Raw genomic sequence first — 25171 nt, forward strand, 5'->3', positions numbered from 1 at the left:
TTTTCCTCCTTTTCCTCCTTTTCCTCCTTTTCCTCCTTTTCCTCCTTCTCCTCCTTTTCCTCCTTTTCCTCCTTCTCCTCCTTCTCCTCCTTCTCCTCCTTCTCCTCCTTCTCCTCCTTCTCCTCCTTCTCCTCCTTCTCCTCCTTCTCCTCCTTTTTTCCTTCTCCTCCTTCTCCTCCTCTCCTCCCTTTCCCCCCCCACGCCTGCTCACAGGCACTGCAGGCAGTACATATTTACAATCCCTCTCGTCTCTCTGTAGGTGTCACAGTTTCTACAGCAAACGCTACTCCCGTGCCTTGTACTTGGGAGCCAAAGCCATCCAGCTGAACAGCAACAGTGTCCAGGCCCTGCTCCTGAAAGGAGCTGCCCTGCGGAACATGGGCCGGGTGCAGGAAGCCATCATCCACTTCCGAGAGGCCATTCGGCTCGCGCCCTGCAGGCTGGACTGCTACGAGGGTCAGTGCAGAGCTGGCTCGGTGTCAGAGTTGACAAGGGAACAGCCAGGAGTTGTGTCCTCCTCTTGGCTTTCTAGTATATCGGTTATTCTTACCCCAAAAGCTGTAAAGCAGTAGAAGCGCTCGGATGAGAGAGATTAGAGGATGTCTAGAGTATCTAGAGAGTAGAATCTCTCCAGAACATCTAGAGAGTATCTTGTCTAAAGATACCAGACTCATCAATGTGAAGAATGAGACAGTGATGTCACAGCCAGGGGATTTACCAGGTCTATGAGAGATACTAGAGAATGTATGGGCTTGTAAGAATGATTTTCCCAAAAGGGGTTTTCTTGTTGTTTTTTTATTGTTTTGTTTTGTTTATGCTGGATATAAACAGACTTGGGTGTTTTGGATCATGACATGAACTGTATGGTTAGTTCTACTGGGAGCTTTGTTTTCTTATATTTATTTAAATATTTAGATATTTAAATCTTGTTGATCTCAACAGCACCTTCAGTGAAGAGTTCAGGTGAAGTATTAATATCTCAGTATTGGAATTGGACAAAAATTTTAGATTAGATGTACTTAGAGTTTAGGTTTTTTTGTTTCAGTCTCTGCTCATAAATAAAAGTGGTGAAATCAGTTATCTGTAGAATGGGTTTGTTAACATGGACAGAGTCCCTTTCTCACTTGCAGCTGTATTTCTTTACTAGAGTACCAGCTGGGCAAATAACTGAGGAGGTGAGTGCAGTGCTGACTCAAAAACTGAAATGTTTCCATTTGGTGTCACCAGGTCTCATCGAGTGTTACCTGGCATCCAACAGCATCCGTGAAGCCATGGTGATGGCAAACAACGTGTACAAAACTCTGGGAGCAAATGCACAGACACTCACCCTGCTGGCAACTGTCTGCCTGGAGGACCCCGTCACACAGGAAAAAGCAAAAACCTTACTGGACAAAGCACTAACACAAAGACCTGATTACATTAAAGCTGTGGTAAAGAAAGCAGAACTTCTTAGTAAGTGCCTTTTTTCTCTGTGTTGGTTTATTTAGAGATACTCTTGTATGTGGAAGAGTGTTCTTCAGACTCATCAATGTGAAGGATGTAGCAGTGATGTTACAGCCCAGGGATTTATCAGTTCTATCCTAAAGGAAAAAACACAGGGATTCATTGCATCCAGCAGCTGATACTGCACCACACCAGCACTTAAAGCATTTGCAAACAGAATGTTTTGACTTCAGAGTAGATGTAACTGTGAGTGTAGCAGGTATTGCAACAAAAAGCCATTGTTTAGAGTTAATCTTGCAAGAAGTAGATCACTGCTGCCCTCCTTGCTGACAGTGCTGAAGGGACAAACAGTCTGGTGTTGTGATGAGTCTGTGAACGCTCTGACTTTATAGATTTATCTCAGCTATTAATTAAAACTGTAGTTTTGCCTGTGAACAGGTAGAGAGCAGAAGTATGAAGATGGAATTGCTTTGCTGAGGAATGCACTGGCCAATCAGAGTGACTGTGTGCTGCACCGGATCCTGGGAGACTTCCTGGTGGCTGTCAATGAGTACCAGGAAGCAATGGACCAGTACAGTATAGCCCTGAGGTAAAGCACACCCTGAGATTGCAGTAGGTTTCTAGGAACCAATAATCAGCTTGACTAAGTAAAGAGTTGAGCCACTGATTGATTAGAATGAGAATCGGAGATGGCTTTACATCACTCTCCCCTAAAACAAACAAAAACGTACAAATTACATCCTCTTAATTAATTAGTTGGTCTTAAGGCTTTGATCTGAGAAGTGCCCAATGTAGGGACTGCATTAACACTAGACACGTCACTAGGCTTGTGATTCCTTAACTAACAAAAGTTTTAAGGCATGAAATTATTTATAGTTATTAATTAATAGTCAGGCACATGAAAATCCATTCCTTTAGACTAGAAGGTGCTATATAAAAATGAGCTATTCAGTACATTTAAATAGTGTGATTCAACTTAACATAACCTAAATGTTATTTTAGGATGTTACTATGTTAAATATTCCCATGTTTTGATTCCAGCAACTTCAGTGTGCCTTAAATCCAGCACATTATGTCCACTGTAAACTTGTATAGCTTAAATGGGTCAGCTGGTTTTTGCTTGGATATAATATATTTAGTCAGAGTCATTTACATTTTTACTGCTTTGCTGCCACTTTATAATTAGTATTGTTGGAAGAGGTGACTAAGTTTTCTGGAAGAGTGGGATGTTTAGATAAGTGCATTCTTGAGGATCAAAACTGTTTTATATGGAGATTTAATACTCAGTGGTACAGTCACCCTTAGGGGAAGTTGCATCAGCTACTAAAAGAAGCTTCTTGATGAAGTTAAACAGGAAGTGGAGACAGCAAGATGAGATTTTGTTATTTTTCTTTACACTGAGGCCACAAATAAAGAGAAAAAAAGTTTCAGGACAATGCTTTCTTTTTGTTCCTTTCTTCAGTTTGGATCCAAACGATCAGAAGTCACTAGAAGGACTGCAGAAAATGGAAAAAGAGGAAAGTCCAACAGATGCCACCCAGGAAGAAGATGTGGATGACATGGAGGGAAGTGGAGAAGAAGGGGACTTGGAAGGCAGTGACAGTGAAGCAGCTCAGTGGGCAGATCAAGAACAGTGGTTTGGGATGCAATAAAGGTCTCACCTGCTGCTTGTTCTGGCACTTGAACACACCACTAGGGCCATTCTTCTTAGAAGAACAGAAACTATGATTTTTTTGCAGTAACAAAGGACCTTTTTTTGTTGGTTTTTTTTAATAGACTCTGAAACCATTTAATACTCCTGTACATCTCAGTACCATGAAGATTCTCGATGCTTCTTATTTATTAAGTATAAGGGACTAACTGCATCCACGGTTATTTGCAACTTTCATTTTGAAAAATTCCTGCTAAAAGTAAAACCATCAGAATCTGAGGTGTGTAATGAGCCTGTTGGGATGAAAACAATGTCTGAGTTCTGTCCAGGACTGTGTGTGCTTGGAGCTGTAAATACAGGGGTTTGTACTCCTTGGTGGGAAGGGTCTTACTCTCGTTTGTGTGCTCCTGTTTCAGCTCGTGCTCCTGTTGAAAGTCTGGGGCAGTTGATTGGATGTGACTGAAAGCAGCACTTTTCTCTTGCTGTGTTTGTTGAATTAATTTGTCTTTTTCCAGGGCATTACCTGTGCTGTCCAGGAGAGGTTTGGGACAATAGGCAACTTGGACTTACAGGACATTTTTTGTAGCTGACTGATTTCTCTGTGTACAGAGTTGAGCCAATGGTGGAGAATTAAAGTGATTTCCTCAGTCCTTACTAAACCCTGTAATCACTTAAAGTCTGTACATGAGCATTTATTTTAAAATGAAGTTTAGTTTTATTTCAGGATGTTCCTAAAAGCTTTTACAGCAGTGACTCAAAGCACTTCACATTCTGTATACAGCACTGACATTTAAAATGGTATAAAAGGAATCCATCCCTCTTCCCTTGCATTGCTGGAGAAATGTTAAATTATGCAAAACCCCATATTGTCCTGGTTTTTCCATGTTTATGTACTTCCTGGTTTTGTCAGGTAACACTTGAATTCATGTTTTCCCCTCACCTTTTGAAGCAAAATCACTTCATGTACAGATTCTCAGCATTTCAAGGGTGAGCTGCTTTGGGTAATCTAGAAACTGTTGCAGTTCTGTGGGCTTGATGTGTGGGAGGAGGAATTACTTATTTTTCTTACTGTTCTGATTGCCTTAGTCTTTACCAAAACACGGGGGTTTTTTTTTATCTTTATATTGGCAATTTAATTCCTTTTGTATTTATTCTGTTACCACAGGTATGCTGGAGCACACAGACTTTTTTTTAGAAAGCTAAAAAATAGTTTCAAGTGTCAGTTGGAGTAAAAATGGCTGTTTGATACAACTACATGAGATGGAAAAGAAGCTTCTCCCTGTAAGGCAGATAAAATATCATCCCTCTGTGATGTATCAAAAATGCAAACAGAAAGAATAGGCAGATTATGGGCTGTTTTGGAAATGTTTTGGTATGTCACATCTGACAAAGAAGGAGTCTGATAGTTTGTCCATTTAAAAAAGGAAAAGGGCTGGGTGCCTGTTCTCTCTGGAATTTCGTGGGCTTTAAACTTTCCAAAATATCAGACTGAATCGTGGTTGTTTGAAGGTGATTTGGGAAGAACAGCAAAGCATGTGCTGCTGTCCTGGGGGGTGGATGGGCATGAGCTGCTCCTGCTCTTCCATTGAGCAAATCCACCAAATGAGAGGCCTGATCCTGTTCTTCCCTTGTACCATTGCTGTGGGATGCAGTGAATAGATTTCAGCTCATCACATGTCTCATGACAGAAATATATTTGTACAAGCAAATTCAAAGCATCTTTTTTTAAAAAAAAAAAAAAAGCTTTGTTTTCTCCTCACACTCAACATTCATCTGATTCATCTGCAGCTTTCTAGTTGTATTGCAGACCTCTGCTGTGGATGAAAATTGAGTTGTTTGTGGTGTGTTTGTATATAATCTGATAATCTCTGCTCTTAAAACAGGCAGGAAACTAAAAGTACTTCAAGATAAGTGTGTTTAGGTGCAGCTTTAACAAGTCCAGGCACACCTTAGGACACCTTGAGGTGGCTGTTCAAAATAGAGTTGGATCCTTGCTGCTTTGGTTTTCTGAGAACTTGGCTCCTCACTGAAAATTAAATGTCAGATCCTGCAGATAAAACCTCAGTGAGTATCTGATGTGTTGGGCTCACGTAGCTGGTGTGTAATCTTTGCTAATAGTTGTACAGTAAGGGAATAAGGAATTTCAAGGTGCATTTGAGATTATATAGATATATTTAGCACTCACTTCAGAATTCTAGAGGGATTCTTGCCTATTAATGAGCCTTCATTAGTGCTCTAATTTTAGAATGTGATCTCTGGTTTTGCAGAGATTTTGTAGTCTCCAGTGCCCTTCTAGTTCAGGGAATAGAACAATTAGCCCTTAATGAGCAGCTGACCTCATTCCCTCCCTCAGTCACGTGCTGTGCACCTTAGAAGAAAAGATCACAAAGCCAAAAACTGAAGTTCAGGCTGTGTCAAATCAGGGATGGAAGTGAAACAGTTTGTGAGGCAAAAAAGCTGTTGCCATCCAGTTCTAACTGTACAGTGTTGGCATGTCTGAGATGCCAGTCTGGAGCTGGGTAAGGACAGAGTGCCCAAGTTTGCTTGAAATCACTGAGTTTAAGTTACAAATATAATTTAAATTTTAGTTCTTTCGTGTTTTGCAATAGGAAAGACAAAAAGTGGTGGAAAGGGATTGATTTTTTTCAAACCATACGTAGACTTGGGTGAGGGCTAAAAGGCTGAGTTTAGCAGAGCCTAAAAGCAGCACAAATTCAGGATGTGGCTAGAAATTGCCTAAATAATGCGTTTATTCACATGTTATCCTCCCATGTGCTGATAACACCTGAAATTCCAGCAGTATTTCTAATTCTGATTTTCTGATCTTGGGAATTCTGCAATTGTGAAGCAGAGATAAAGAAGGGACTGCTGGCCAATATCAGTGTTTTCTGTCCAACTGAGGTGCTTCTTTCCTGCTACTGCTGATTATAGAGAGATTTTTGATTAACTAGCAATTTTTTTTCCCTTTCAGTAACTGTCTTCCTCATTAGGCCTCTTTGTGTGGTGATTCTTCCCTCCTTGCTTTTCAGGAGCTCAGTGATGTGTGAACTGATCCATCCACGACAGAAGCAGGGAGGATTTCTGATTCAGCAAAACTTATTCCCTCCCTTAGATCTCAGGGGTAAGAAAATCTCAAAGGCTGTGTCAGCCACTGTAATTTCAAGTTACACAAATACACCACATCCAAATATCTTTTAGGAAAACAGATCTAAATCAGTGCAGTCTGCAGGGGTCTGAAATTTAGTGACCTTAGGTGGGCTTAAACTGAGTATAAACCTGTGATTTCAAACTAAATAACCTTAGGCAGGGCTTAAAGTTCTAGATAAGCTGTATTCAGTACTGCCCTTCAGTAAATTGGGACCATTTTATTTAGTGCCCAGCAGAACTCAAGCACACTGCAGTTGGTTTCAGTGTCGTTTCTTCACGGAAAGGATCCAGTGTGGGCCTGAATATTTACAGGCAACAAGGAGTCCAGTTACATGGCAGTGGCTGGAGGGGCAGCAGCAGCAGAAGCAGCACTGCTCAGCTACTGTGGATCAGGGATTTGGAACATCTCCCAGCTGGACTCCTGGGCTGGGGGAGTTCAGGGGTTGGCAGAAATGAGCTCCTTACTTTAGCAGTTAATCCAAGAGCTTGGGTTGGTCTGGCAGCACAAAAGGGCCTGTTCCTGTGCTGGAGAGGCAGCGTGTGCTTTGCTGGAAAAAGCTGTTACGATGCCAGTTCTTTCCCTGAACTATTTAACTATAGAAAAATACTTCCAATTTTTATATTCCTACTTTATTTCCTTGCATTCATTGTGTGCTATGCTGTGTTACTCCTTCATGTGCAGTATGGTTGGATGGGCTGAAGCTGCTAACTTTGCTTCATCCTCTTGGAATACTAAATAGTTTTCCAGGACGCTGAAGTGTGGTGACATCAGCAGGACAACAACAGCAATCAGTGGATACTCAACTTCCTTGGGCTGCTCTGTGGAAGCTGCTGTCTGTGTGGTTCCTGGGATAAATGTCTGTTGGGAAGCCAGTAAAGCTGGGATCTGTGACTGAGGAGCTGCTTTGCCTTGTAAAACTTGGTGGGTGCTGATAGGAGTGGGAAGGTGGTGTAACCTCAGTTTCTGCTTTCCCTGCTGAGGTCCATAGTGAAAGTGAGATGGGGAATTTGTATGGATTGATTGTCAATCTGGAATGTTGGGGTCTGTGTAACTAACAGGGGGAAAGTTTGGCATTACTCTGAAAAAAGCAGTAATTGCTGTATTAGCCCAAATTCTCTCTGGCCAGGGCAGCTCCTGGATTCTGGCTGTGCCAAGAGGAGGGACAGGGTATGGAGACAGGCTGTCACCTTTCCTCAGCTCCCCAGGAGAGCTTTTAATAGGTGAGAAAGGAGGAGGTGGCTCCCATTGACCTTTTGGTGTCAGTTCTGCAGAGGATAATGTCACACTGAAACTCAGCCAATTTGATAAAGCTGGAGGTCAAGTGTTTGCTCCCCTTGTGGAAATATACTGGGCTCTGAGAAGTTTTAAGGACCCTCCACCCAGCTCTCTGGAAATATTTGAGTTTTTGGAAGAGAGATTTAACCCTTCCTGTGCTGTGCTTTGATTTCTGCCCTTGTTGCTGCTGCTGCTCTTGCCTGAAAAGGGGGATAAGGAAACAGATGGGTTTGATCTCCTTTTGTACTTGGATTTACCATCCATGCAGTAAATTCAGAGGCTTCACAGGGTGGCAGGAAGAACATCCATCATCTGGCCTTAAAGAGGTGTCGAGAGGTTTACAGCTTGGTGCTGGGGTTCTGTGGTAGGACACTAAGGTGCTGTGTGGTGAAGGGAGGTTTATGGCCCAGTCCTAACCCCAGTCTAGTCCCAGTGCCAGCCCAGTGAGCAGAGCCTTTCCACTGGGTAAAAGAGGAACCGAGAGGCTTGATGGGATGCTGCCAGCAGGGCTTTCACCCAGATGGCAATGTCTTGGAAAAGACTTCAAAGCCTTGAAGCTGCCATGCAGCTGGTGAGGGAGCTCTTAATCCCATTAGGATTTGGGATCAGAGCATCAGCAGCTCTGTTTTGGGAAAGGTTGGATGCTGTTTGTCTTTCAGAGTAAGTCTGCCCAGCCGGCAGCTCCAGGAGCAGGAAGGGCATCACCCCTATAGACTTGGCTATAAGGGAATTACTCTTATAGGTTCAGTTCCCATTGTCTCTAATGAAAGGGCGGAGCCTTGGCCTCATTAGGTAAATCCCTGGAGCCTGCTAAATTGAGTCTGAAGTCTCCTCTGCACTTCCACGTGGGTAAATCGTTGGGATGTAATATTTTAGAAGACCACCTCAGGTGCTCAGAGCTCTGCAGACTGAGCAGAGGGGGATTGCTGGCCTGTCTTTTACAGTCCCAGGATTTTCCTGTGGCTTTTTCCTAGCTCAGTGGGGAAGAAAATTTGCCATCTCCCCTCCCCAAGGCTTCTCTCATTTCTCACCCACCCTCCTGGGGGTGGATGTGGGCTCTAATCACACACAAATTCACTTCGAGGTAAAAATGGGGTTATTTCCTGCCCTCTGTATTTAGAGTTTGATGTAATGTGCCCATAATGCCTCATAACTGCTCTATGGGGAGCTGCTTCCTTGCTCTGCTGTCAGTGGCTCATCCATGTGATGCTTTAGAGCCGGGGGTTGCAGGGAGAGGAGGAGGAGGAGGAGGGGGAAGATGAAGCTGTTGATTTCAGCATCTCTTACCACACACTCTTGCACTGAGTACCTTGGCAACCCACTGAGCATCACGTTCTGCTCACATGGCTGTACTCCAGAGTGCTGCCTCAGGGTCACTTGAGGGACTCGCTCTGCCTTTAGCTTGCAGATCATCATTTAAAGAAACGTTTAAAAATCAGGTGTGAGTTCGTGTCACTTTGCTCGGAGAGGCGCTGTCTGAGCGCAGAGGTGCTGGAATGTACCTCGCTGTGACAGCAGCTCGAGCTGTTCACTGAATAATGACTTTGTATCTCCCTGAGGGTTACACTCGTGCTGGGGACAAGAATTTCAGGATGAGAAAAGGGGCAGGAGATGGGCCAGGCAGGAGCACGTTGGTACATGTGATGGTGAGATCTGAGCAACACTTCAGCTGCGAGGGAGCCTCGTTGTCCCTTTGGTTGCTTCCTAATTACAGCCAGGCTGAGGCTGTGACAAGAGGTGCTACTGGGGCAGTTTGTTCTGGCCAAGTGCTTGTGATCCCTCAGTCCAGGTGCCCCTGGGAAGTGCAAACAGGAGCCCCAGCGGGAAGGGCTGTGCTGGCAGAGCTCTTGGTGTGTGCTGAGGCTCCAAATGCAGCCCCGGGAAGAGCTGCAGCAGGAGGTCCAGAGTGTGGAGCTGGGCTCTGACAGCCCCAGCCGGGGGTGAGAGCAGAGCTCAGCCTGCCCACACAACACTACCATAGTAGGAAGCAGCCACAGCAGCTCAGCCCGATGCCTTAACACACCCTCCACCATCCCAGAGTTCTGCTGGACAATGGAATTCAACCTCTGTATTTTTAAACCTCACACCGTGGTGTTTGAAGGGTCTCAGATGTGTCACCTCATTTGGATAAGGCTGTTTGCCAGCACGGTGCTGCTCTCAGGGACTGAGGCTGAGGGCCATTACACCTCATTTAAAATATATTCCTCAAGTTGCCTCTTATGCCAAACAAAACGTAGTGTTTGGGCTTTGGAGCAGAGCATTACAGGACACTTGGAAAAGCCAGCTTTTACCCTTGAGGTGCTTTAGCCTTGCCTAACTCCTGCACTGTGAGCTCGTGGCAGAACAGCCCTTGGTGTGGGGAAGGGAGTGAGCCCAGCAGGATGCTCGTGGTGTGGTTTGGAGCAAACACATTTGGTTCATCCTCCTTTTGCCTACGGAAGGGGAAGAGACCAGGAGCTACTTTAGGCTGGGGCAATTTAGAAGATAGAATAGGACAAAAAAAAAAAAAAAAAGATGTAGTTGGGAAAGAATTGTTTATTTTATGTTTTCTCAGAGGGATTTTACAAACAATGGAGCATTTTAAAAAAACTGAGTGATCAAAGTACTTGACAGTGTCCCTTAAACACACACACAAGCCCCTGGACAGAGGAAATCACACCAGCGAGGAGGTCAATACTGCCGAGGAGCAGCTGCATCTGCATAGTTCTAGGAGGGAAGATTGTGGTGGTGCTAAAAAGTGGCATCCTGGCATTAAAATAAGAAGAGCACGGACCTGCAGGAAACAAAGTGCATCAAATACCACGCCGAGTATGTATTGGAGAATAAATTTATTTACCTGATACAAATGAAACTAGGTGTGATGCTCCTTTTACTGTCAGCATGTCAATAGACAATTGATCTTATTTACAACTTCTAAAGGTCACACATGCAGCTGTGGGAACTGGCTACGTCGTTGTTGCTTTTTAGATAAATGCATCACGATATTTTGTATTGCACCAACATCTGTCTTACTGCCTTAGATTTAAATAAGTTACATTACAGTGCAAAAGAGGTTGATTTGCACAGATGATAAAAAAAATCCAAAGTTATGAAGTGGAGGCTTACGGTTTAACATTCATCTGTAATCGTTTCCATGGATTTATAAATAGGAGAGCATTGTACAGAAGCTGTTGGAGTTGGATGTTTGGATGATACAATACAGAGAGATCCATCTACAACCCAAGGCATGCATTATCTGATATTGTACATTGTATAAACTGACATTTTACATACAGGAAATATGGGAAATTGGCTGACAGCTCCGTGATTCTTGTTCAAGGAAAACCCAACTCTTCTCCATGCAGCACAGAAACCAACCTTCTCTGGAGAGAGTTCCGCCTCGAAAATCTATATTGCACGTTTGTACATCTGTATCATGGAGTCCTAATGGTACCACACATTTCTTCCACAGAGAACACAATGAGTTTTTGTTTTTAGGGAAAGCAAAGAATCTTTACACGATACATGCAGAAGTTTTGGTAGATGTGTTGCTAAAAACACATGCACGCAACAAAACAACCTTACATTTCTGCAAAATTGTTTAGGAAGTGATTACTCCAGTATTGCTGAAAAGGAAAGAAAGAAAAGGCATCAGTTAATGAAAGGATGAATGCTCAGTTATCATTATACAAGCAAGACTAAGATCAACAGTGACAGAAGAAAGAATGTTAAGTTTGGTAACTGGCTGCTCTGTCGTTGAAGGGACACTCTCAGGTTACTTTGTCCTTTAAGCCCAGACCCTCTGGATTAAAGCTCAGCTCCTCTGAGCAGAGCTCCCTTAATCACCAGCAGAGCCAGCACTTCCTACCAAAGACTGCAGTGAAAAATAATTAAGACATTCAAGTAACTTTTGCCTTTCTCTGCCTGATCAGTGGCAACAGACAAGTCTCACTGATCTGGAATTTTTATTTTCAAGTTTCACCCTACACACGTGGAGCTCAAGGTTTTAAGGGTGTTTTTCTAATCGAGGCATTATTCCAAGTTTGGTCCCCAAAGTGACCTAACAATGTCCCTTTTCCAGGCAGCTTGTTCTGGGAAGCAGTAGGAAAGCTTTGAAGAAGTCATTACACTACACAGATTAATGTGTAGGCCAAGGGGAGAGTACAAGGTCCTAAAGCTCCCCCTGTACTTCACCCCACACCACAGCATAAGGTCGGCCCCGTGTCTGGGAGAGCCTGGGGTGCTCTGGGGCCCTACAACTCCAGGGAAGCTCTTCCAAACACTGCTTCAACACAGTAAAATTTGGGCTCTCCTGCTAAGATTTGAAAATGCATATTAATGCAATTAAGGATGTAATTAGCAGAGATTAGGGAAACAGTTAATGGTTAGAAGTGCAAAAAAGTAAAACAAGACAGGTGCAAGAGACAGACGACTCTGTATCGGTTTTACCTCCCTTCATCTCAGCAAAAATCGAACCCTCTTTAGGCTGTTTACCACGAACTGTGGGCAGGAGCTGTGTTCTCTGAACAGAACTGCTGTACTGCATTCTATCAGCAGATTAAAATCTCATTTTCGTACCATTTACCTCCCAACCAGACTCCCTGCAAACACGAGCCCTGGAGCCCTTGGACAGACTGGTGTATGTTTTTCTGCAGCCTCTTTCATCCTCATTTATTTGCAATAACGTTTTGGGGAACCAAGTATGAACTATTTTTATTGCTTGGATGGCAGCAAGAAGGAGCAGCTCATTGTGTAGCTCATGGACAGCACTTTGGATCATTCATATGTGAAAGCAGAGGGAGCCCAAGGCACTGCAAAGACAAAAGCTCCTGTCTAAATATTTAGTGTAGAGCTGCAGCTGCCTGAGCATCCTCCTTGCTACAGAACTCTGGATTCAGGAGGAGCTGCTCTTATTCCAAACCCCACTGGGTTCCCAGCACAAGCCAATATCCTTCCTGGTGTTCCCAGCATAAGGCAGCATCAATCACACGATTGATCCTGGTCTTACACACCCCTCTCACACTAGAAAATAAGCAGCAACGTGTGAGGGCACCAAGGAATCCAGAAAACAGCAGAGATGACAAAGCTGGGTGAGATGAGAGCAAAGAGAAACAAAAAATATGAAATTATTTTCTAAGAATGGAGTGGGAGATCAAGCCCGGGGAACTCTGAGCTATTTCTGCTTGAGGAAGTGCTGTCGTTTGTATGTTCTCAGGAACACAGAAAATAGGAACAGGAAAATAGGAGTTATCTATTTGTACCCCCAGTTACCCTATTTCAACCTGGGGAGGCTTGAGAGGAAATATTTGGGACCAAAGAAATTAAATGAGAATTTCAACTTCAAGATGTTGGCAAGTCAGCCTGTTCTGAAAGGTCCTCCCTTCCTGGCTTCTCCAGATGAAAGGGCTGAGGCTGAAGGATAACAGGATTTATACAACTAAGGTAAATTGAGTTAACACATTTCCTGCAGTGATTCCATACCTTGCACTGCAGTTCTGTACTTTCTAGAACAGAAAAGCCATCAGAAAAGCTGCCTTTTTCTCTCCTACTGCAACTCCCACTGCCTGCTCAGCTCCCAGGGTGGAGCCCAGACCCACAGCACTCCCTCCAGGATCACAAGGTTGTAATTCCAGGGCAGGATGAGCTGCCCAGGAGGAGGCTCATGGTAGGTCTTAATATTTGGCCAATCCAGGCCAGAGAAAGCTGGGATTTACAACAGCTGGAAAACAGAAGTCCTAAAGCACAGCACAGCTGCCATTGAACTTGAGACCTGCACCTGCTGATCTTGGGGAACTCTATTGCTCCACTTATGCAGGAAGATTTGGACAAGACTGGGAGAAATAAAATCAGGGTAGATGAAGATTGCTTGGGCTCTGTAGGAACGAACACCTTATAAAAGCTGACTGTTCCTGTAAGCTCATGAGCCTGTAGGGATGGATCCCACTCCATTTACCCACCACTCATCCAGCTTTCTAGGGCAAACTCTAGGAACACAAGGCCCTATCCCAAGTGCCTCCAAGACATGAGCAAGCTCTCAGATGTCTATGGAAATCCAGGATACAAGCAGCAAGATTCATTTTCAACACAGACAGGTGTTGAAGACTGAATTCTACTTATCAACAGTCATCTCCCCCTTCACCTTCTTAGAGAAGGAAAAAGGGGCCATATAGCAGGATCATTTGGCATAAAAGACAAGAAGAGGATTGTACAAGAAGCAGGATCACTCATGCTGGCTTTAAAAAGGCCTCTGCAGGTTCAATAGAACCAGTGCTCAAGGATTCAGTGGCATTCCTGCCCTGGAAAATGTCTGACAATGACATTGGGAGCACACAGAACTAACTTGCTAGTATTTGTTTCCAACAAGTAACATACTGGGACATATTTTGATCTCAAGGAATCCTGAATCACATGAACTATTATTTTTCCATTTCAAGAAACAGGGTCAAGCTTCATGCTGCTCATTTGTTATTGATACAGCAAATGGCCAGTGCAGGCCAGTGGTTTTGTGGAATGCAAAACCTTAGTTTGGCTCTTCCACACTAAAAAAGGGCATTCAAGGGGATTTAAAATGCTCACAGCTCAGCAACACACCTACTCATCAGGTCAGCTCCTCTGAGCCTCTGCAGCACCAACTCAGACAAGTCAAAGTCTCTGTAAGCAGAGCACTCACAATGCAGTGGAATTTCTGATAGAGCCTGAGTGTTCTGAGGGGAGAGTCTGTATTTGAGAGCTTAAACCAAGAGAATGTGATGTGTGCTCGCTGGATTCCAGCTGGCACCAACAGGACACAGCCTGGAACTGTCCTGTCCCTCCAGGAGGGATCACAAAGCTGCCTGAATTTGGTTACTCAGCCTGAGCCAGCACAAGATAACACAGCACCTGCTGCTCTACAGACACAGTGACCCCAGGACAGGTTTCAGAGACTATCCTGTTAAGCTGAGACTGTTCTTTTGCCTTCTCAGATGGCCACTGTACAAATAATGAACTGCTTTTGCCAGGAGCAGCACCTGCCCTTTGAGCACTGCTGGTACCAGGGATGAGGGAAGGGTGGGAGCCCCTGTTTCAGAGCAGGGAAAGAGCTTTGGAGTAAACCAGCACCTGACCACGAGTACCAGAGAGTTTTGGACACTAAACATTCACGTTCACAGCTGTCAGGGTCTTAAGTTTGAGATAAAATTAGACAAATCTGTAACTTAAGACCAAAAGCTGTAAGACCTTGGGGCACTAAGGCTCCCAGGTGCTATAAAACAAGACCCTAAAATACACTAAACCAAAAGCAAGTGCTTTGCCTTTGGAATCAGTAATTTGAGCTTCAGACCACAAAACAAGAGTCTAAAGTGGTGATAATAATGTAGCACAGCAGAGTTTGACAAAACACAGCATGGGAATGAAGGAAATTACTATTTATTCTTCAACATGTATACATCATAATGCTATTTTACAGCAAGTCACCACTGGCAGGGTGAAATGGAAGAGAAATACTCACTTTAGTCGATGAAAGTTGGAAGGCATTGGAGAAAAACACCACAGTTAGGACTGTTAATGACTTACACATTGTTGATACAGGACTGAATTTGAAAACATGCTTTAACATTTACCGTAATAATGAAGGTGGTTAGTGCCACATCAAAATAAAAATAGTTCTATACAATATGTTCAATTTGGTCATGTGCTATTTACAGATTTTACAAAAAACACACACGAGCTTGTTACTTCAAGTCAGGCTTACAACAGGCCAGCAGAGTAACCCCATGGATACAACTGAGCATTAGTGCCCTAAGTGTAGGAAATTCTAATTTCTAACCTATGCAGTGCAAGTAATTTTTCCAGGTCTCATTGCAAATTTTGATCTTAAAGGGGGGAGGAAAAAAAAGAGAAAGAAATAGAAAGGCTCGGATGTGTAAATAAAGTATTAAACCCCAACTTAAACCCTCTTTTGAATTCAAATAGATTGTGTTTGTTAAAAAGGCTTTAGATTTAAGGAGACAGAAGTAGCCCTCCCTGTCCCTGCAAAACGGGCAACATTGGCAAAATAAGGTCTTGTTACAATAAAATACAATAGACAAAATAAATAATCTTAAAAAAACCCACAACCCTATTTGTGTTGAGAGTATGGAAGAACCCCAGCAGGCTGCAGCTGGAATGGTATTTTCTGCACGAGCAAGATTAGGCATTACCTCATACAGAAACTGGTGTAAACAAGGACAGTTAAGAACCAAGAGTGAGGGAAGAGGGGAACTGAGAAGGAATCCTGACTGAGGGAGCAGGACTCTCTACCCAGTGCAGAAAGTTCTGCTCGTGAATCAAACCTGACTTTATGACAAATTAAGTTTGGATGATCATGCAGAAGACAAACAGTTACATGCTTTTTTAGTTTTAGACAACACACATTCATTCCCTAAAATCTGCTGCCAATTTAGTCTGATAGTGTCCGCTGGCTCAAAACAAATTTACTTTTTTTTTTTACATGATGAATAGACTATTGAACAGAACACTGTACATGCTTTTCATCTACAAAAAAATATTTGCATAAAATAGTGTTAGTTCTCTGTACATGTCAATGGACACTTTAACTGTGTATAAAAGAGGAATATATTGCCCCCACTGAAGTCAGAAAAAGCAAAAAACCAAAAATCTAGATTATGAAACCTCCATCACCGGCAAATATGTTCATGTGAAAATTCAGCAGAAATAGACAGTTGCTCTAAACAATAAAAAAATTAAGTTAAACTCTTTTTTTTTTTTTCCATTGAATGTAAAACTCGTCACCATGTCAGTCAAGACCAGAACATATCACTAAAGTTAGTGTCTGTGCTGTAAAGCCAGATAACCAAGGGCATAGTAATGAACACAAACGGCCAGGAAACTCCTTCGGTGCATGCTGACAGAGCACAGGGTTTGGTGGCAGGCCTCACACTATCTTTACCAGGTTCCAGGTAGTTACGGGCCACATATTTAAGTGTTTCATCCAGCAGAATGACGGGGAGGGAGATTTTCAACACCATCAGCCACTGAGTCACGTTCAACGGCGTGATCTGGAAGATAATCTGAAAGAAAAGCCGAGTGTTACAGAATCCCAGGATGTGCCAAGCTGGAAGGGACCCACAAGGATCATCGAGTCCAACCCTCAGTCCTGCACAGGCCCATCCCCAAGAGTCACCCTGTGCCTTAGAGGATCATCCAAATGCTCCCTGAGCTCTGGCAGCCTTGGAGCTGTGCCCACTGCCCTGGGGAGCCTGGTCAGTGCCCAACCACCCTCTGGGGAAGAACTTTTTCTAACATCCAACCTAAACCTGCCCTGACAGAACTCCAGGCCATTCCCTGGGTCCTGTCCCTGGTCCCCACAGAGCAGAGCTCAGGGCCTGCCCCTCACAAGGAAATTGTAACTGCAACGAGGTCTCCCCTCAGTTTCCTCCAGCTGAACACACCAAGTGCCCTCAGCCACTCCTCATACAGCCTCCCCTCCAGGCCCTTCCCCATCTTCACTGCCCTCCTCTGGACACTCTCTAATGCCTTAATATCTTTCTTACACTGTGGTGACCAAAGCTGCCGCAATATTGCAGATGCATCTCTTCTCCCCCTCCAGCCCTTGCCTTAAGCCCCACACAGGTTTGTGCTCTACCTCCAAGGTCAGGGGTGGGCGTGAGACACGTGCACTTACTGGCAGTGGTTCCACATAAAGGATAAGGAAGTGGAGGGACATGGACAAGCAAATGGCTCCCACCAGCCAGATGTTCTCCCACGGGGGCATCCTCATCAGGGACTGGTTTTCTGACAGGCTGCAAAGAGGAACACGGGACATGTGTGTGCAGGTAACACCAAAAGGAAGCTCCATGAACCACACCACCATCCAGACAGCACAGCATCCCTGTGCATGGCAAGGCACAGGGATCCCATCAGGGAGGCAGGGAAGATCCCAGGATATGGTTTTATATGTATGTTGCAACTTTAAACTACCCTGAAATTCAGCTTAGAAAAGCAGTCAGTCAGCCTCACATTTAATCCTGAAAGCTCTTGTATGATCTGCTCATTCTTGATCTGGTCCGTTCTTTTCACTATGACCCCAAAATCCTCCCTGTGGGAAGGGCAAGGGAAGGATGGACATGGAAGCATAAGACAAAATCCACCCCAGTCCACCCAGTTCTTCTGAAGTTCACTGAAAGACTGACAGAGGGTCAAGTATTGGCACCTTCCTTAGTCCTGCTCTTGATTCCATTTGCATTTAGGCAGAAGAGGCTGAGATCCAGAGCACTGGATGTAGGACCTTACTATGTAGGACTACCCCAGTACACTTGTATTTGAAGTTTATTTGTTTTTAAATTAACTGACCTCTAAGCTATTTGAAGAAAAATACCCTTGACATTGTGCTATTTAGTGGTTTCCATTTATAATCTAATATTAATTGGCTAAACCCACACTCCCTTAGGGCAGGAAAAACTATTTTCCATATCTTCAGCATTCTTATTTTAGTTCTCCTTGATATCACTTTATACCAACATAGGAGGGATAATCTGATTGATTAAGCTTAGATTAAAAATAATGGAAAATATTTCAGTTGCTTGTGCTTAGTAAAATACCAGAGTGAATTGGCAGCCTTAAAAATATACCTTATGATAAGGGATCTCAAATGTTATCTCAGAGTCATTTTGTTTGCACTACTGGGACTGAGAAAGGAAATGTGACTCATTCTTTGTTAGCTGAGCTGTCCACCAAGAATCAAATTACACAGAAAGCAGGATTTTGGAGGAGTTTTATGCAGAGGCTCTGCTTTCCTGCCTGGACACACGAACCTGTTGAGAGCATTGCACATCTCTATGGTGACGAGCACAGACAGAGCCATTGTCATCGGATACGGGGACTCGAAAACCGTGCAGTCGACCCCGAAGAAATCTGGATTGTCCTCTTTGCACTGCAGAAAATGGCTCTGGAACAGAACAATGTGAGCTCACTCCCACAGCTTGTTAACTTTGAAAATTGTAAAACAGGCAATTAGGCAAAAAAAGCAGTGAGTATTATAGAAAGAGAAGTTTCTACTGTGACTCTCAAATCCAGTGCTTATAAACTTTTGCCCACTTCAGAAAAATCCCCTTTAGGCTTTTACTTACAACAATTAACCCTTCAAACTGTTGGAAGCTCAGGTATCCAACCCCGGAGCTTTACTGTTAAGACTAATTAATCATGATCAAATTTTACAGTAACAGGTCTGAAAATGTCCAATTATATAAATTCCTGCAACCTACCAGTTTTCTACAGTCATTTCAAGCACGAAAGCAGCAGGTAAAGCATGAAAGCTCCCCTCTCCCCCCAAAAATATTAAACTGAGCAAATACCAGCTGGTAAAAGGAAACTCTTGGACCACCATCAGCAGCAATAAACCACCAAGCAGCAGCACCCACTGTGGCAGCACCAACGTAGCCTGGAAGAAAACAAAGTGCTTTTCTCAGCTCTGTAAACTGTACACAAAACAAGACCTCACTTGCCACACTTGAACTTCTACCTCAAGACTTCCAGCACTGGAAAAAAAATAAGTTGTAATTCACGTCTTAAGAGTTTATTTAAGGGAAAAAAGCTGTTAGTACTCACATCCAATAGCCAGGTAACGGAAGAAGAGCCACCCACTGATCAGGGGCTCTTTGGGGTTGCGCGGGGGCTTGTTCATGATGTCGAGGTCGGGAGGGTTAAAGCCCAGAGCAGTGGCAGGGAGACCATCAGTCACAAGGTTTACCCACAGCAGCTGGACAGGGATCAGAGCTTCAGGAAAACCCAGGGCAGCAGTCAAGAAGATGCTATAAAGAAACCCACGAGTTACAAGTTTATTTATGTAAGTCAGTCCTTTAAGGTTTAAGCCTAAGCCTGCAGCATCACTTCTGTTCTCTCATACAGAGTTCTCCACTTCAGATCACAAGCTGAGTATTCAAAATCAGAAAACTAAAACTATATCCAAGAGCAAACACTTCTAACCACTAAAGCATGTAAGCTTTGAAGCACTGTCTTCTTTTGGTAGCTTCAAAAATTGAAGTTTTTGCTTTAGGCTTGTTTTTCCCCACTCTGTTTGTCTGTATAGGTAAATACACACACACACATATGGATAAAGGCTTACAAGTCACTTTCTAAAAGACATTTTAGCTCGAATGACTAAGCTTCATTTCCCTAGATCACTGCTACTCCCTGCAGAAGTTTAATGAGCATGTAACTTTCATGGCTCCGAGGCTGTGTGAATAAATAGAACAGAAACAGGGGCTGCAGCAAGAGCCAGATGAAGGATGGCTTTAAAGTTGACAAGAAACAAGGCAAGACAATTGCCGTGTTTTATTCCACTCTGGGAGAAAGTCTGCTTTGATGTAAGGGCTGTGAGGAGATCAATATTGACATTCTGCTACCAGAAATGCATTCTGTGGTGCTGGGTCCCCACTGCTCCTCACAGAGAACACAAGACATGTTTAACCTGAGGTTAAACAAACATCTAAGCTATGCCTGTGACTGAGTCATCCGAAACTCCAGATCTCGTAATATTTGATTAAGGTTTTTGTTTTCCTGTTCTAGAGAATTATTCCAATCATAGAAATAATTGGAAAGCATTAACCTACTGAGCTACAATATTCTGTGTAACACAATGTCAACTTCTGTGGCCAGCTACAATTCTTCCCTAAAGACCAGGCCACAAACATACAACTCCCACAATGATCAATCACCTGGAGAACCTGTTCCTCTGGTTTTAGTGAGAAATACTGAAGTAAATAACCAACAGAAGACTCCACCATTGCTACTCTAGTTCAAAGAAAAAAATGGATTTAAACCTACCAAACAACCTCCCCAACGTTGGAGGAGATCAGGTACCGGATGAACTGTTTCATGTTGTTATAAATGGCACGTCCTTCTTCCACAGCAGCGACGATCGTGGAGAAATTGTCATCTGCTAAAACCATTTCAGAGGCAGTTTTAGCCACTGCAGTGCCAGAACCCATAGCAATTCCAATTTCTGCCTTCTTCAGTGCAGGGGCATCATTGACACCATCACCAGTCTAAAACGAGAATTCAGAGTTGAAACAAAAAATTAAATAAATAAGGTGAGGACTTATGTGTAGGGCCAGAAAGGAATTTTGCACTGGGTATGTTTTGGATCCTTAAAAATCACTAAGTGCAGAACTATCCTGAGGCTTTAGAGTTCAAGGATATGTGGAAACAAGTGTTTTCCAGAATGGGGCATTAGTCTGAAAGGGTCTAATTAGGGTTTAAACACAGTGTTTGCCTCTCAAACCAAGGACCAGCTCCATCACTTACCATGGCTGTGATCTCATCGAAAGACTGGAGAAACTCCACGATCTTGGATTTGTGGGAAGGCTCCACCCGAGCAAAGCAGCGGGCATGGTGACAGGCATCTCTCTGGGCAGCGAGCGAGAGCTCATCGAACTCCCGGCCCGTGAAGGCTTTGGTGGAAACGTCCTCGTCCTCCACAAAGATCCCGATGCGGCGGCAAATGGCCACGGCCGTGCCCTTGTTGTCCCCAGTGATCATGATGACCCTGATGCCAGCCTGCCTGCACAGCTTGATGGATGAAGCTACTTCAATCCTCGGGGGATCCAGCATTCCCACACAGCCCACAAAGGTCAAGTTGGTCTGGAATGAGACACACCAAGTTTTAGTGCAAGATCCTGGAGATTCCTCATCTGACAGCAGTGAAATCCTTTTGCATGCATTTTACATCTCTCTCAGTGTAGTGACATCTGTTTTTACTCCTTGTCCTACCTTTCCAAACCTATTTTGCTTCAAATGCACTAATTTTCTTGGTTAAAACGTGCTCTAGTTGCCAGCCTTGCAAATTTGACCTGCAAGCACTGAGTCTTTTAGTTTTGTAATCAGTGCCAGGAGCACGGAGCACAAGCCAAAACCTCTCATGCAACTGTTACTTCCCTCCCTCTAAATATCAGACACAATTTCATTGGAAAATTACAGAGCAGCAAAGATGATAATCATGGACTGAGCCCCTGCAGCTGACAGCACATTGCACAAAATGGCAGGTATGTTCCATCACAAAATCCCCAAAGAGCTCTTGCAGTTGGGCAACCACTAGAGCTGAAACCACAATGCAGTTTCAGGAAAATTTTTCAGAGTCAGTCTCTGAGAACAGTTGAAGGAGTTATGATCCTGAGGACCTGTAAGTAAAATATTTCAAATTTGCAGCTGGCTTTTTAACTTGCACCAGCCATCAATAGTTTCTTCTAAAACACAGTCTCTTCCTAAACTAAGTGTTCCCTCCACACATGTGGGTAACTATTGTGTCTGACATCAAAAACAGGCAGAAAGAGAAAGTTCTCAGATGTAACTTCCTCAAGGAATAATCAGACATAAGGAGTTCCATTCTCCACTTTGGGAGAGGGAGAAGTGCCACCAATCTTACCTCATAGTTAATGAAATTTGAGGAGTCCTCCAGATTCATCTCCTCCTTTTTGGGAGGATTGTCGTGGGTCGCCAGAGCCAAGCAACGCAGTGTATCTCTACCAGTTCCCCATTCCCTAATGACAGACATTATTTTCTGCTTAATTCCTGGGGTTAATGGTATTTTAGCATTTCCAACACGGACATGTGTACACCTGTCAATCACACCTTCAGGAGCACCCTGCAGAGGCAAAAAAAAAAAAGTTATTTAGCTTAATAAAACCCTTGCTTGCTTAAATTACGAAGTCCTTCCTCCATCTTCAAGCTGCAGTTCGTTGCACTATAATTTTTAAGTGTTATGCTGCTTTGTAGCCATCCCACAGCTCCAGTTTCTCAGGTGAGGAACTGACCTTCACAAACATCTTGCTCATGGATGTGCGGCTCGGTTTGTTGGGTGTGCAGTAGACAGACATGGACTTTCTGTCTCTTGAGAATTCCAGAGTGAATTCTTTCTTCATGAGTTGTTTTATCACCTTAAAAGAAAGACAACAGCATAAAAATGCATGTAGATAATACACACTACAGACCTCTGTCCCAAAACAATCCCAGATCACAGACCACTCACCGAGTTACAAGCGTTGGCACGTTCGATTCTAGAGAGTCCTTTCAGATCCGTGTCAAACACATTCATCTTCTCCACCAGGCAGGTAAGTGCTGTTTCTGTGGCTTCACCAACCTTCTCATAAACTCCTTTAGCCTTTAGTTAACACAAAGCAAACAAAAACACAGGAGTTTAAACCTCACCTGGAACCTACCAGAGACAGAAGTTCAGTTTCACAACGGAAAAAAAGAAAGGCTTAACAAGATTTACTGTGGCTTATGAAACAAGCAGAACTATTTTTAAAGAGCAGCTTTGAAGAGCATGATTTGTAGGAATTTGAAGCCTTTGCTCTCAAGAGCAGCAGAGAAAGATGTCAGTACTTTTCATCAAGTATTTAAGTAATTATGAGATGTAGCAACCCTAAGGCAGAGAGGTAAAGCAAGAAAGCAGCAGGAGATCTCCAAATTACAGATTACACTTGCTGCTGCATTTAGTTTTCTCAGGATTCGACAAACAAGTAGTTCTCAGAATTAATACTTCAGAGGACCTAAATACTACCCCCCCATGATTAGAAGGAGATTTACCAAGGAAAGGCACTACACAGATGAGAACAAACCATTTATCCCCATTCTCACTCTGCTGTGTTCCAGGATATGTTCTTACCTCATTGTAATCCAAAGAGGAATCATTGCACAGTGCACAGATCGTTGCAAGTTCCACAAGTCCATCATACTGACTACATTTAATGAGTTTGTCATCTTTGTGCCTTTCCAGAGGGAGAAAAAGGGAAGAATCAAGTTAGTTATTTAGTATGAGCATCTCACCTTTTCCTCCAGTGACAGTCACACAGCAACGTGGAAAAGAGCTCAGTGAGGAGGCACAGGAAAGCAGGATTAGAGTGTGTGCAGGGCTTGGAGGGGAGTTCCAGGAAGGAGAGGGATATTGTTGGATACCTTAGGAGTTTCTACTGCATATTCTGCACATTTACTGCAATGCATGAAGTGCATGCACTGGGCAGGCCTAAAAGCAGATTTCACCTCTTTAATTTCTTAAAAATCAATCTGTACATATGTGAACCTCCTAAACCAGTGAAAAGCCAAGTCACTTCACAACACAAATTCCACTAGAACAGAAACACCTTCCTAGCAGTAATACACACTCAGTGATCAGTATCTCAGGTCTTCAGAGAGAGGGAAGGTACAAATAAGAAATAACTGCTTTGCTCTCACATTTGGAAACAGTTAATAAATTAATTCCTTTTCTAGAGCACTACCATACTTCTACAGTAAGCATAAAAGAACCAAGACAGTGTTCAATACTGTAATTTTCCCCCTAACCAAAATCAGCAAGACAGAACTAATATATAACATCTTTTATTAAAGCTCTCCAGAAGGGAAATAAAAGGTCTGATGGAGGAAAGATGTGGATCACTACTCCATAAGAATCCACAACACAGACTATGACGTCCCATTATGTAACCTTTTGTTCAGTTGTGGTGCTGCAAACAAATTCCAGTATTGTGTAACAAAGCACGTGAACAAAATGAATCTTAAGAAAACAAAAATGGGTTTAGCATTTCATTTTGTATATAATTCAACAGCCACAAGCAGTGGCTTTGAAGTGTCAACTCTTTAACCTTCTCAGAAGCTCTTGGGTTGTCACCTCGTCTATCCCAGATAAAACTTCCTGTTTTCACCTGTTCTGAACTCAAAGAACACACTGGAACATCCATTACTTGCTGGTGGGGATTTTATCAACAAATTGTTCCCTATCAACAATTTCTGAAGACTGGCAAATGCAGAGTCTGAGGTGCTGGGATCAGTTCTGGATAAAGGAGTTTTTTTTCCTTCCAGCTTCAGGCTTTTCAATTAGCTAAAGATGAACTCATTTGAAGGTCAAATGCAATCTCTGCCAGCTTTTGGTGCAGTTCCTAATTACTGTAAATTTTGTGCTCTCAGTTTGCAGTAAGCATGTGCTGAGACACGGCAAAACTACTCCAAACTGTCTGACATCCCTGGGAAATAAATCAGCATGAAATTCTGGGGTTTCTGTAAGATATATTTGTTATTTTATATGCTGGATACATCTTAGAGGAGCATTACATATCAAATATTTTCAGAGTAAATGAAAAATTACTGATTTAGTGCAAAAACCACTTACTGGTTACGAAAAAGAACAGGCTGTGGAAAACAACAGTGTCTGAAGTACAAAGTAACACATGTCAGAAACTGTCCATATCTGGAGCAGGTCCTGCTCTGGGGCAGTGCAGTGGAACAAGTGCCTCTTAAACCCCCAAACATAATTTTCAGTGACAGTTTGTAATCCAAGGTGAAGCCAGTCACTTAAAATCCCTGCAAAGCCCCTGATTTAAAAGCTGTCCATAAAGGCAGAAATAAATCAGCCCTAAAGGTTTGAGAGTTCAGCTGTGTTTCCTCTGACAGCCTTTCTGAGGCAATTTCCCTCTCACAGAACCCTTTGTGTAGGTGAATGCAGCGTGTTTAACACACTTGTTCACGTTTCCCCGACTCCAGCAAGTAAAAATTGAACATTAACATATATTGATGTCTGTCTTATTATACTCAACATCTGCCACCACACTATATTTTATTATTTTGTTTATCTGGAGCTCTTGTGAGACCAGCTAGAGCTCAACAGTGTCTGCAAGGTCTAGAGTGTCACCTTGCCTGAAATGAAAGCA

At 43.2% G+C, this 25171-nt stretch overlaps 2 protein-coding genes across 4 annotated transcripts in view; one reads left to right on the forward strand and one right to left on the reverse strand.

Annotated features, from left to right (window-relative positions):
- The window catches only part of ANAPC7 (anaphase promoting complex subunit 7), a 9161-nt gene extending 5344 nt beyond the window's left edge, over window positions 1–3817 (forward strand). Inside the window, exons 8-11 of the mRNA XM_027652340.1 lie at window positions 260–456; window positions 1228–1452; window positions 1882–2032; window positions 2906–3817. Coding sequence (XP_027508141.1) covers window positions 260–456; window positions 1228–1452; window positions 1882–2032; window positions 2906–3095 — 763 coding nt within the window. The 3' untranslated portion in view covers window positions 3096–3817. The remainder of the gene's footprint in view (window positions 1–259; window positions 457–1227; window positions 1453–1881; window positions 2033–2905) is intronic.
- Window positions 3818–10034: 6217 nt separating this feature from the next.
- ATP2A2 (ATPase sarcoplasmic/endoplasmic reticulum Ca2+ transporting 2) overlaps window positions 10035–25171 on the reverse strand; it is a 45598-nt gene continuing 30461 nt past the window's right edge. The window contains exons 10-21 of one of the 3 annotated variants that reach the window (XR_003529086.1): window positions 23137–23239; window positions 22498–22629; window positions 22283–22405; window positions 21895–22113; window positions 20778–21113; window positions 20298–20518; window positions 19080–19282; window positions 18827–18912; window positions 18287–18420; window positions 17158–17275; window positions 14983–16543; window positions 10035–11122 (exon numbers count right to left, since the gene is read on the reverse strand). Coding sequence is in view for 2 of the 3 variants with exons in the window: in XM_027651879.1 (XP_027507680.1) it covers window positions 16274–16543; window positions 17158–17275; window positions 18287–18420; window positions 18827–18912; window positions 19080–19282; window positions 20298–20518; window positions 20778–21113; window positions 21895–22113; window positions 22283–22405; window positions 22498–22629; window positions 23137–23239 (1945 nt within the window). In the remaining variant the exon portion in view is untranslated. Of the gene's footprint in view, window positions 16544–17157; window positions 17276–18286; window positions 18421–18826; window positions 18913–19079; window positions 19283–20297; window positions 20519–20777; window positions 21114–21894; window positions 22114–22282; window positions 22406–22497; window positions 22630–23136; window positions 23240–25171 lie in introns of all 3 variants that reach the window. The other 2 variants (XM_027651880.1, XM_027651879.1) reach the window with 2 other exon arrangements.

Source organism: Corapipo altera, unplaced genomic scaffold, assembly GCF_003945725.1.
Source record: "Corapipo altera isolate COAL_440 unplaced genomic scaffold, ASM394572v1 67, whole genome shotgun sequence".
NCBI lineage: Eukaryota > Metazoa > Chordata > Aves > Passeriformes > Pipridae > Corapipo > Corapipo altera.